General features: G+C 43.4%; 1 protein-coding gene across 2 annotated transcripts in view; it reads left to right on the forward strand.

Annotated features, from left to right (window-relative positions):
• Positions 1-13,911, forward strand: part of LOC142160381 (matrix metalloproteinase-9-like) — a 69,248-nt gene that overhangs the window by 30,599 nt on the left and 24,738 nt on the right. For both annotated transcript variants that reach the window (XM_075215286.1, XM_075215287.1), the window contains exon 7: positions 5,580-5,667. In XM_075215286.1, the coding sequence (XP_075071387.1) occupies positions 5,580-5,656 (77 nt within the window). In that variant the 3' untranslated portion in view covers positions 5,657-5,667. The remainder of the gene's footprint in view (positions 1-5,579; positions 5,668-13,911) is intronic.

Below are 13,911 nucleotides of genomic sequence, written 5' to 3' on the forward strand. Positions count from 1 at the left end.
GGGCACACATTCCTTGCCCTGGCGCAGTCACCATGCTCAGACTTCCAGGCAATGCTGGGGGAGCCTGGGAGCTTCCACCCCAGGTCCCCAGCTACAACTCTCCTCTTGTGTCTCCCTTCTCAGTTCCTAACCCCCCTTAATGACAGCCCCTCCTTCCTCTCACTCAGTCTCACAGGCTGGGCTGGGTTATCACCATGGTAACCAGTTTATGTAACTTTTCAGAAACTTCTATCTTACCCTCTAGGTGACCCCTCCTCTATTCACTGAGGTAAAGGTTTAACTAAAACACCACTAGGGGGGTGTTACATTCTCCCCCGATTAGCTGGGCACCCTAAACTACACCTAATGGGGCTGCCTAGCTAATCTCACTCACACCTAACTCACATATGACCACACACATGTAAACTCTTCTACATCACTATTGCATGAAAAATCACAGTGTAAAGTGAATACATACATAGCAATACAATGGCAGTATCAATATAAAACACATTTCACATTGCATACCCAACACCCCCAATGGAGGTAAACATGTGAGTCACAGGTGTCCTGTTTTCTTTCAATGTACATTTAAATATGGCTTTATGCCAAAGCAATGTAGCACCTGCCCATGCCTGCCCATGTCTCCCCCCTCCTGGGTCAAAAAGAGACAGGTGGCTCTCGTGGGCCCCTCCCAACAAATACATCTCAGCAATATATGCAGGGGTGGCATTTGACCAGCGGGGTTGTCTTCCCCCCCTTTCTCTCCAACGTGGACGATCTGCCTTTCTTTGCTCCCCCTAATCCTCCGGAAGGGCAATATACAGACGTCACTTGCACAGCCTGCCTCTCTTTGCTTCCCCAAATCCTCAGGAAAGGCAATATACAGACTGCATTGTAATTGCACCTCACATGTTAAACCTTTTCTTCTTTTGCTTCCCACTCAGCTGGGATAAGTGGCACTACAAGTCTCAGCAACAAGCACACTGCTGCTCCATATACTGTCCTGGACAGAACTACTCAGCAAACAACTTGCTTTACCTCCTCATTACCCTTGGTCTCTGTTGGGCACCTAGAGACGGTCAGACATGGTGTCCCAAGGGTGTTTCTCCGGCTGGGCACACTGCTCTCAGTTCCTGTGTCCTGCAAGCACTTTCTCCATCTGTTGTGCTCGAGCCCCACGTTGGGCGCCATTATGTAACCCCCTGTCACTGTGTGTAGTGTGGGGTGCAAAGGGTACACAGTGCACCTCCTTCTCAAGCCCTGGCTAGCTGATGGGCATGGGTGTAAATGATCAGGGGGTCCCTGCACATGCAGGTGTTTCTTTGTAGTTAGTGGGACACAGGTAATGTCACTTTGATGCAGTGTAATAGAAGTCACAATAATTTGGGCGCCAGACCATCTCTATAACAAACTGAACCTTTATTTACACTCTTCCTCCAGCACGATAATCATAATGGTTGCAGAATATATACATCTCCTTACTCTCTCCAGCACAGTTCTTAATGAGAAATACGAATATGGTTGCAAATATCTTATCACTCCTCCTGCACAGTTCTTAATGTTATCCAGATGTTAAATAACATAATTTACATGTCTCTTGCACTCCATACTCACTGCAGATCACCCTTTCTGCAGGGGCACATGCATGGATGCTAATAGGCAGGCAGCTTCTCCTCCATGCAGCTCTGACACACTCTGTGTACCTCTCAACTGCAGCTCATCCCTCCTCTGCGGGGATAATGTCTCCTGTGCTCTGACACGTCACTCTGTGTACTCTCAGCCTCAGGATCTGACACTACAGCTACCAGGCCTCTTGTAGCAGCCCTCACTCCAGGGCCTCTTCCATGCGAAGTGTCCCCCTCTCTCTTGGGTTATCTTTAGTGCATGGAGTTCTCCCCCTCATCCAGGGCACACATTCCTTGCCCTGGCGCAGTCACCATGCTCAGACTTCCAGGCAATGCTGGGGGAGCCTGGGAGCTTCCACCCCAGGTCCCCAGCTACAACTCTCCTCTTGTGTCTCCCTTCTCAGTTCCTAACCCCCCTTAATGACAGCCCCTCCTTCCTCTCACTCAGTCTCACAGGCTGGGCTGGGTTATCACCATGGTAACCAGTTTATGTAACTTTTCAGAAACTTCTATCTTACCCTCTAGGTGACCCCTCCTCTATTCACTGAGGTAAAGGTTTAACTAAAACACCACTAGGGGGGTGTTACACAAGCAAAACACAAACAATAGTGCAGTTAAAGGAAATATTAATTTGAGGGGGAAAAATCCAGGTTATCCTATTCTGAAAAAACATCTCCAGTCCTGTTAAAAATAAATACAATATTTTGGAAATTTTGCAATACTAAATCATAAGCTAATGTACTGAACACATCCTGCAATATGCAGCAGCAGAGACTACTGTACGGCACTACATTACTGCAAAATATCTGTGGCAAAAGTCATATAAAATGAGAAATTGAGAAATGAAGGGACCATGGAAAAGTATAAAATTAGAAAATGTAAAATTGACTGTATAGGCGGGTCAGTCCATCACCTCTTTAAGACAAGTCGCGTTTCCTGATGACATCATTTTCTCAAGCCGGAAAGACAGGGAGTCGTGATGTGAAGTCTTCTGCATTCCGTTAAGTAGGTTTTTTCACAGGTCGGTGTAGTCTTCATTCGGAATCCTCATGGCGTTCTGTTCTGTGTCGGGGTAGTCAGTACCGATAATAGGTACTACACCCAATTATTGGACACATGACTTTGAAAAACACGAACACTTTGAAACATGTTAGTTTGCCCATTTGTTATCCTTATATCCAAACATTCCTGGAACTACCAGAGAGACACACAAACCCATTTTAAAAAACCTTGCCTACAAGTCAGAAAATCCTCTTTTCCCTCTGATGTCTGTGGTTGTCACACAAAAAATTGGAAGTGTTTTTTTAGCAACAATAAATTAATTGTATACGTTTATCGATAGGCTGGATTTATAGTCCTACCTAAGAAAATAAATGTGAAAATGGATCTACATGAGGTCTACAGCGCCATACGGAGGGTAAACAACATGGTATAACAGTACAATACAGTAAACAAACAACACTACAACTCTCAATGCAGCTATTGGAGTGCAAGTGGTTTAATCAGAGCAGGCTGAAACCTGTGTCCATTAGCCGCTGAAAGAGATTCAAAGACAGTGGAGGAATGGGGTCAATGGGCAGATCATTCATGGAGGAGGTGCACAGTGTAGCTGGTGAGCAAAAGTTATAGGTAATGAGAATAGGAGGGAAGAGGGTCCTGCTTAATAGAGCTTACAATTTAAAGGGAAAGAAGCAAACAGTTGACACATGGGGTTGAGCTAATATAAGGGAATCTGAGGGCAAGAAGCAAGAGTGGGAGAGATGGAGGATGAAAGAGGGTGAGGTATACTACATGCTGAAATGGTTAAATGGAGGATTGGTAGGTTTTTCTAAACAGGTAGATTTTCAATGACTTTCAAGCTATACAGGGTAGGGGATAGTCTGATAGAACGAGAAAGATCGTTCCAGTGGTGGGTGGCAGCAGGAGAGAATTCTTGGATAAGGGAGTGAAATGTGGTTACCAGAGGGGAGAAAAGGAGATGGTCATTGGCTGACCAGAGAGGATGGGAGGGAATAGGTATGGAGATGAGGTTGGAGATGTAGGGAGCAGTGGATTTGGAGAGGGTCTTGTATTTGAGGGTGAGGAGTTTGAAGAGGATTCTGTAGGGGAAGGGAAGCCAGTGTAAGGGGAGAGATCAGGAGTTAAGCGTCATCTGCATAGAGGTGGTACTGGAGGCCGAAGGAACTGATGTGTTCACCCATGGAGGAGGTGTACAGAGAAAAAGCAGAGGGCCAAGGACAGAACCCTGTGGGACTCCTATGGGAAGGATGGATGGGGTGTATAGTAACCAGAGGTAGAAATATAAAAGGAGCGGTTGAGGAGGTAGGAGGTGAACCACGAAAGGATGGTGTCAGAAAGGCCAATGGTGTGAAGGGTGTAGAGTAGGAGAGGGTGATCCACCATGTTAAAGGCAACAGAGAGGTCCAGGAGGATAAGCAGGGAGAAATAGCCTTGAATTTGGTTGAGAGAAGATTATTGGTGACTTTGGTCAAGACAGTTTCTGTAGAGTGGAGGATGCGGTGGTCAGATTGGAGAGGATCAAGGAGGGAGTTGTCAGAGAGGTAGTTGCTGAGATGGTTGTAAACAAGTCGCTCAAGTTTTATGGAGGCAAAAGGGAGGAGAAGAGAACTCGGGTGGTAGTTAGAGAGTGAGGAGGGGGTCAAGATTGGGGTTTTTAACAACGGGTGAAACAAGAGCATGTTTAAAAATTGAAGGGAAGATTCCAGTGGAGAGGGACAGACTGAGCAGATGAGCAATGTGGGAGCAGGCAGTGGGGGAGAGGGAGCAAAGGAGGTGAGAGGGGATGGGATCTAGTGGACAGGTTGAGGGTGGAGAGGATAATATAAGAGAAGGGACTTTGTCACCCGTACTGGGACGAAAGGAGAACAAGAGGTGGTGGCTGGATGGAGGGAAAGGAGCATGGAGTGGTAGGGGTGGTAAAAGAGTGATGGGAGGAGGAGATTTTGTGTTTGATTTGTGTGCGATATTTTAAAGTAGGTCCGGTGACTTATGCTTTGAAAGTAGATCACCTTTACTAATTCTATTAATTAACTAATATGAACTAAGATAGCTGCTATTGCCACTGATTATCATTTTAGAATTATTCTATATAGATTTGCTTCCGTAAGCAAATAAACTGCTTTATTTTTCATTTTATTTATTTTTATATTATATTATAATTTTTATTTTTACTACTGGTCTTAATATATTTAAGTATTGTTTCATTAAATGTATTTGTTTATAGAAAAATCTGTTCTTTGATAAATTTCTTTCGGCCAGAAAAAAATGGAACTAAGTTTTATTTTTATTTTTATTTGAAGCCTTGCCCTTTAGCGTTGTTCTGCTTTGTCCATTTTCTTTTTAGTGCATGGTTAAGTTGGCAATTCCTCCCTTTCTGAATGAGCAGCTTAATGAGATTTTTGGCCTTATTGTTTTTGTTATTGTTGCTATTATTTTTAATAATGTTGTTGGTGCAGTTGTTAATTCAGCAGCGAATATAGTATCAATATAAATATTTTTATAAAAAATGTTTTGTATAATAGCCCACATACAGTACATTGATATCGATGGAGAGACTTTAGTACAGTGCACACAGTCATCTTTCCAAAGTGCATAAGAGAGCAGGGCAGGGGCTGGCTGGGCTGGGGGGCACCTGTCCCCTGGGGCGGTTCCATAGTGGGCTACCTTAGACTGGGCCACTTGCATTGTTTTCCTTTAAAATAGGCTGCTGAGTCGAGTCTTGTTACCCGGGCTAAAATTTTCCAGTTCTCCCCTGGAGCAGGGAAAGAGAAGGTACAGCAGGCAGTGTTCTTTTTTCCCTGTCCCTTTCCATTTTGGTAAAATGGCCATATATTCTGGACCACCACTATTAAGGTAGTATGGGAAAGAGTGGAAAACACACAATACGAAAGTCACTTTGTAGACCACCAATAATGGTTATAGCTGGGAAATAACACTGTCATTTACTTTCAGGGAAAGACACAGATGACATGACTGGACCAGAGCCTATATATGAAAATACAGAGGTTAATGAAACTACACACATCTGAAAAAAGTAAAGGTAAATAATGACATGATCATTTGTGTGTGTGTATATATATATATATATATATATATATATATATATATATATATATATATATATATATATATATAAATATATATACAATCACAGGATGTATATATATATATATAGAGAGAGAGAGAGACACACACACACCTCTACTAAAAGGTAAATGGCATAAATGCAAAGAAACAACACTATGTCCTGTCAGGATATTCCTGGGCTCTGATCTTAACCAAAGAGTGTGATATAAGAATAATAATAATCTCACATAGACCTTAAAGTTGTAGCCACAACTTTATTACCAAGGGGAAGAAAATAAGCTGCTCACTTTAAGAATTGTTGTGTTACCCAATCTTAATACAGAATAAATAAACTGATATTGGAAAAAAAAACTTCTCCTCAGTAGATATATACCACCAACACACTAACAAATTTAAAACAAATAATATAATTTGAGCTTTGAACTATATAGGCTGATTGACTCTCTTTATTTTATACAAGAACTCCAGATTATGTTTTATAGGAATATTTTTAATAAATTGTTTTAAATGTATTATTTTGTTGATGACATTTTATATATATATATATATATATATATATATATACTGAGGATATTTTTTTTTGCGCTTCCAATATGAGTTTATTTACATAGCACAAATAGCTACCGTACTGAGTGGAGACATTTTATGGAAATACATTACTCATTGAAATATATAACAGTAAATAAGATCAGTCTCTTACTCATCAAGAGCTAATATGCATAGGGCTGCCATGCGGGATTCCACCACCTTTGTGCTATTTCTATCAGGTTAATGAATGATATAATACTAGTTTAAAATTAAGATGTATAAGGAATAATGATTCCTTACATCTTGTTGAAGAGGTTACTCCCATGATGTGAGTTACAGAGATCAGATGAAAAGCTCTTTATGAATACTAAAGAAATCCAAATAGTTTGCTTTGTGCCTAAGTTGTAAATACACATTGGGCCCGATTCATGTTTGGACGTCTGCCCATTTGTGTAGCATATCTTGTGTGATTCCGCACTGCACATGCCCAGAAACGGATATTGCGCCAATGAACGCGATTACAGACAATTAATATAGGCAACCAACTGACACTTACGACTCCCTGCCAATTGAGAGGCGGAAAAGGGGAGGGAAAGGGCTTACTAATATAGGCCATGTACAGTAAAGGCATTTCAACGCAGATGCGGCCGATTCAAGTACACTTGTTTTCGCCTGTATAGTTCACACCCACTACAGGGCAGGTGTAAATGCCGGATGACAGTGGTGACCGACTCGGCATAATCTTGGAATTAAAAATTACATGTATGCATGGCAGTAGCTATCACAGAACTGTATGCAACTAATGTATACTATCAAAAGGCATTGTATGCACTGTACACATTGAAATCATCTTTATTTATGAAAATAATGTATAAAAAATAATTTTAAAAATAATTTATATTTGAAAATAATATTTGTTTTTTTATTTGTTATATTGTTAATGTAACTTTCGAAAAAATAAAAGTTCTATGCGTTCTAATATTTTATTTTACTTCCGCATTCATCATCATCATTTATTTATATAGCGCCACTAATTCCACAGCGCTGTACAGAGAACTCATTCATATCAGTCCTTGCGCCATTGGGGCGTACAGTCTAAAATCCCTAACACACACACACGTCAATTTATTAGCAGCCAATTAACCTACCAGTATGTTTTTGGAGTGTGGAAGGAAACCCAGAGCAAACCCACGCAAACACGAGGAGAACATACAAACTCCTCACAGATAAGGCCATGGTCGGGAATTGAACTCATGACCCCAGTGCTGCAAGGCAGAAGTGCTAACCACTATGCCACCGTGCTGCATTTGCGTGTACTGCAGTCTGTTATGTGTGTTGTCGTGAAACAAGGTATTAATATCACCCTAATCAGTCTGTCCCTCGTTTCTCACAAAATGTGGATTATAGCATGTACTTTTTACAGCCCTTGCTGTTGTTCCCCAGCCCTATAGAATACCACTGCAGTGTCTAATTACATGTGGATAAGGGGACATTGTAGCTCATTGAAAATATGTATATTGCTTATTGTATATTGGTGATGTGGCAGTGAGGTTGTTATTAATTGATTTTAAAGTGAAGCCAGGTTGTTATGGGTAGGGATCAGGTTGCAAGATACTGGCGGGGCTAAACTAATTAGTGTCCATTGTTCTCAGAAGACTATTCCAAACAGGCCATCTACCAGGGAAGGTTCTGTAGGAGGACAGCTCATCTTCACTCCCCTCTCCAGCCCCCCCTAGTCCAGCACTGCTCTGTGGAACTTAGACAGTAGATATAAGGAGCCACTCCAGGGGAGGAGGGGGTATTCATTCTGGGACTGGAAGCTGCAGGGTGGCTGGTTTTTTAGAGTTGCCGTCCTCTACCAGTGAAATACATCGGCAGATCCACGGGTCGTCAAGTCAGGACATCCAGGTGACTGTAGCTCTTTAATCTAGTGGGTAAGGGACAGATGATGTGGTAAACCTGCCTAGCATTTATGTACTGTGTGTACATAATAATCCTGTGATTGTTTTTATTATAATAAATGTATTACTTTACTTTCTAACAGCATTTGCCTGAGTGACTATATGAACCCTAGAAGGTATAGGAAGGTACCCATGGGTGGCCAGCTAGCGGGAAATGGGTAGCATTGGGACAGATAAACTTGGTATCTTCACATGTGTATGTACGGCAAGTACTGTTTATACTGAGCGTATTTCCACCCATATTCAAATCATAACATATCTTATGCTTGGATTTGAAGACAGACTGAACTACACACAAGTTTCCACAAATTGCTAGCTGTTTTAAACATGGAACTTACTTCCAAGTTACACACTAATGGTTAGGCTACATCAGTTTGCATGCTCCCATATGCTTGTATTATCAACTGTCAGGAGCCGCGGCGGCCGCGGGCACCGCCACGGCTCTCTTCTGCCTCCTCCTGGCATCCTGGCCGTCTCTATGACAACCGGGATGTCACTTCAAGCATTAGGCCCAACTGTTGCCAGGGCAACGGCCGGACGCCAAAAGGACTGCGCTTGCGCCCCGGCAATGCAGGGCAGCCGGGCGCGCATTTCCACGCCTTCGGGCTTATTAAGCTGCTCTTAATTTAATCACCACTGGCTGGGGTTATTTACAGGGCAAAACCCTGATTGGCCAGTATCAGTATTTAAGGCAGGGAGGGCTTAGCCTCCCTGCTGGTTATAGCGTTCAGATTCTCAGTTTGATTACCTGCTCCTGTGCTGTGTTGGTGTATACCTTCGGATTGCTTTTCTGTGTATGACCCTCTGCCTGTTACCTGGACTCTGAACCATTGCTAGTTGCCCTTACCGTTTGGCTTGTATACTGGACTCCGCTATTCTAGCCCAGGCTATATCTAGCCTGGGACACCGCCCCTGATTCCAGCTGCGCTGCGGCCATCTTTCATGAGCTTTTACTACTCTGAGCCTAAGACCTGGGGGCATCTGAGTACCTGTGAGCATATACGGGAAAGGCGGCTGCTATAGGTGAAGATCTCTACCCTATCTGTTCTAAAAGCTCATCTAGGTGGTCGTAGGCCATAACATTAACTAAATAATATTCCAGAGAAAAGTGTCCTTGGTTATATAGTTTAAAAGGGTTTTCATTTTTGGGTAGCTATTGGAATATTTTGTTTCATCTCGACACTTCCTACTTCCAACCATTGAGGCAGGCATCTTGGCCATTAATTCTGCATCACTTGGAGACCTCTTTATTTCCTGTTGTGCTTAGTTTTTGAGCATTGTGCTTTCTCCCTGCTCTGTGGTCCAGTGTGACGTTTTGATCTACAATCCTTTTTTACGAAACCCGGCTTATACCTTACGTCTGTATCTACATTCTTGGGTACCATAACTGGTTTACATCTGACATCCTTTAAGGTGTGTTCCTGAATCAGCTTGTGTAACGAATCAGGGTCTTAGTACTGTTTACACCACTCGGCGGTACCATATCACCGTACATCTCCCTCCTGGTCGAATGCAGCATTCTATCCTGGGACAAGCGTGACTTCTGTGTACAGTACTGGAGGCTGCCATCTTGATTGAGACATTTGGTAAACATCCTGCTGAGTCTGAACACCTGATCTCATCCACATATTGGCTTTCTCTGCAGACTATAAGAGTATCCTCCTACACTCAGCAAATTGCCAGTGCAGCACTTTCCTAGTTCCTGATCTCCAGATTTGCTGTTGTTTTGCTGCCTGCTGTATACAGATCTTAACCCTTGATGGGAATTCAGCTTCATCCTAGTTGCTGCTTCAATCCTCCTACTGTATACAGATCTCCACCCTTTATCCTCTGAGGGAATTCAGCCACACCCTGCAGCTGTGTTATGGACTACTCTGTGTGATTTCAAATTCATCTTGCTGGCTGTTATATGAACTGCAAACCAATAACCAGGGCCGGACTGGGACTAAAAATCAGCCCTGGCATTTAAAGTACACAGGCCCCCCTCAGTCCCAGAATGAAAGAAACTGTGTGCCGCCGCTGCGCGGCGACGCCGAAAAGGGTGTTACCACATTGTGTTGTGGGTGTGGCCAACATGGGGCATCAATACATATATTATAATAAAACATTACATCTATCACGCCCTCCCAGCCACATCACGCCATCCCCAGCCCACTGTCCTTATCTATGCTTCTGGTGCTGCTGACATCCATCAGGGTGGGAACTTCCTGTAGAGTGAGCAGGGAAGCTCTTTGTCTCACGAGATTACCAAATATTGTAATACTTAGAGCTCTTCAGCCTGCTCTGCAGTGTGTGTCCTGTCCGGGAACTGAGAGCAGCTATCAGTTCCCTTCCACTAACCAGAGCTGGATTAAGGCTCAGGGGGCCCGGGGAATTTAAGATAGCAGGGCCCCTATTATGTAACATGGTTATCATTTTAGACAAATACACAGACAATACTGTGTACCCTACTGTTAGAAGCACACAGCTCTGCCTGCACAAGCAGTACGTAGTGAAGCGGGACATACCTCCCAACTGTCCTTGCAGTCAGACCAAATCCTGACTAAGTGAGACAGTCATCCAAATTCAGGACTGCCCCACCAGATTCAGGACAGTTCGCAGACTGTCCTGCTCTCTCCTACCTGTCTTGGTCACTTTCACCACTTGTAGTAGCTGGTTTCTTTAGCTCAATTCTTTCTTATCTTGATCCTGGAATACTGGATGCCCCATTCTGAAAAAAAATGGGATACATGAAATTTAGAAAACTCCAATCAGCCCCCGTGTTAAAACAATAGCACTCATGTTTTATAATTAGGCTTCCCTCCAGTCCCAATAATAATATTCACATTTAATAAGTAGACCTATTTCCCTCCAACCAGCCCCAACATTATATTAACAATATACCCATTTACTCAAAACATATTTCCCTCCCTGTAAACAGTCCCAGAAATAAATTAAATAGCATTAAAGTTTAATAAATATAGCCATTTTCCACAACCATCCCCAGCAAAAAATAATTCATATTTACATTTAATAAATAGACCTCCTCCCCAAAATCAGCACCATATTCAAGTGATAGCCCTAAACCACCCCAGCATGAAATTAAAGGTTCCTTCACCTCACCTTAAATAATTAGCCCCCACCTACACTACACCATTAAATAGCCTACCTCCCACATTATATTAAGATCCTCCCTTCCCTCACATATTATATTAAAATACTGCGCGCACACACAAACACAATATATACATGGCCCTACACACACTAATTATATATATATATATATATATATATATATATATATATATGTCCAGACTCCACACAATTACCAGCCAGACACACACGCCCCCCAGTGACACAAGCCAGCCCCCCCCAGTGACACACAGCCAGCACCCCCCCAGTGACACACAGCCAGCACCCCCCCTCCCCAGTGACACACAGCCAGCCCCCAGTGACACACAGCCAGCCCCCCCTCAGTGACACACAGCCAGCCAGCCCCCCCAGTGACACACAGCCCCCACCCAGTGACACACAGCCCCCCCCAGTGACACACAGCCATTTAGCCCCCAGTGACGCACAGCCAGACCCCAGTGACACACAGCCAGCCCCCCCTCAGTGACACACAGCCCCCACCCAGTGACACACAGCCAGCCAGCCCCCAGTGACACACAGCCAGCCCACCCCAGTCCCCCAGTGACACACAGCCAGCCCACCCGAGTCCCCCAGTGACACACAGCCCCCCCCGTGAGAGATTATCAGGTTCTGTCCTCTCTCCCCCTGTGCAGACATTCTCTTCCCCCTCCTTGCACCAATTTTCCCTGTGAAAAAAAAAATACTCACCTCAGCAGCCTCTGCAGCCCTCGGGAATCTGTGCGCCCTATGATCCAGTCCTACGCGGCCGCACATGACGTTCTGACATTAAATCGCGCGGCCGCAAACCTGAAGCGCGGCCCAGCCCACAGAGCCGTCATGACGTGTGACGTCATGACGGCTCCGCCGCAAGTATAATTTTTTTTTTTAAATTATTTCGCTGGCGATCACAGGTAGCCGGACCGGCCCACGGAGCCATCGGCCCTTCTGGCATTTGCCAGTCCGGCCCTGCCAATAACCCTCTGTATGAATTCAGCTGCTTCATCTAGTTGCTGTTATATGAACTGCAAACCATTAATCCTTGTGTGCATTCAGCTTCATTCTGCCTGCTGAAATAAATAATTAGGACTAGATTTACTAAGCGGCGGGTTTGAAAAAGTGGGAACCAAATCAGATTCTAGCTGTCATTTTTTTAGTACCTTCTACAAAATGACAGCTAGAATCTGATTGGTTGCTATAGGCAACATCCCCACTTTTTCAAACCCGCAGCTTACTAAATCTAGCCCTTAATACGTAATTTATTCCTCATGTGGATTCACCTTCATTCCAACTTCTTGTGTACAAATTCCAGCTGTTATCTTCTGTGTGGTTCCTCCTCCCAGTTTCCCCTACACTCCTGCCACAGCTAGTCCCAGGGGTCCAGAGAGGGATTCCAGAAACCCTATTGCCGTGACAGCTTGTCTCTGATTCATCTCTACCTATCAGACCTCTACCTGTTTGTCAAGTATTCACAACGGAATAGTCAAGTCTTAAATATGACAGAGTTTGCTGCTAAGTAGCTCCAGCTCTCCAGAGATTGCCTGATATGAGCTGTCATCGTCAACCTCCTTCTTGGCAATTACAAGAAATCCAAATGAAACTTGTAGGTTTTGAAAGACAGGCTATACAAGACTTTCAAGTTGTTTGAACTACAATGGCAAAATGTTCATGAGCTCAAAAGATTAATTGATTTTTTTTAAAATAAACAACACTTATTTGTAATATTGTCAGGCGTATAATACTCCAGTTGCGGGTAAGACCACTCCTCCCATTCCACAAGTTTGTGTTTGGGGCGATCGTCTTAAGTATCGTGACTTCAGTGTCAAATGTACTTCAATGGCCCAGTGCATGATGACCTAGATACCCTTTTATAAATCAATTATTTGACAATTCATACCAAAGTGCTGCTGCCTAAGTACCAATACTGAAGTTATACCTTAGAAGATGTTCAGCAGCAGAACATACAGCAGACTTTTGGAGACGGGTGGCTCAACAAGAAATCCAGATGCACAATTGTCTTTTAAGAAAAATCATTTCTTCGTCATTCGCCCTCCGTGGTGTGCCCTCAACGCTTCCCCCTGCTTACCTTGGCAGGTGAAAGATGGGGGTGGAACCCTTTCCTCTTGGGATTGGGAGTGTGACACTTGACTAATAATGACATGAAGATGTAGCAGCTTCACATGTAAGTGTCCGGAACTCCATGTGGGGGCGCCATAGGAGCATTAAAAATCACTTGCTGAGGGACATAAGTCATTAGTCACACAGTCTTGCCAAACTCAGAGAATAACACAGTCTGATGTATGCCCATAATATAGTAAATCTGGATACTTTATATCAGATTGTCTCAGAAGAACCGGTAAAACAATTCCTATTTTAGCAGAAACTAACTTTTACCATAAGTCTCTCCCATTTGGTCTACCCTAGTAAATGACTGTGATAAGACAGAATTTTCTGTGGGAAAACCAAAAGTAAATTATAGTTTTCATTTTGTAATCTCAATTAAATTCCATGTTGAGTCAAGCTGGATTTCTGATTTTGCAATACTTGATTATGGGGCAAGCATAATTTTTATTATTTGCTATCATCTATTACCTTTTTAT

The sequence above is a fragment of the Mixophyes fleayi genome, chromosome 6, assembly GCF_038048845.1.
Source record: "Mixophyes fleayi isolate aMixFle1 chromosome 6, aMixFle1.hap1, whole genome shotgun sequence".
Lineage (NCBI taxonomy): Eukaryota > Metazoa > Chordata > Amphibia > Anura > Limnodynastidae > Mixophyes > Mixophyes fleayi.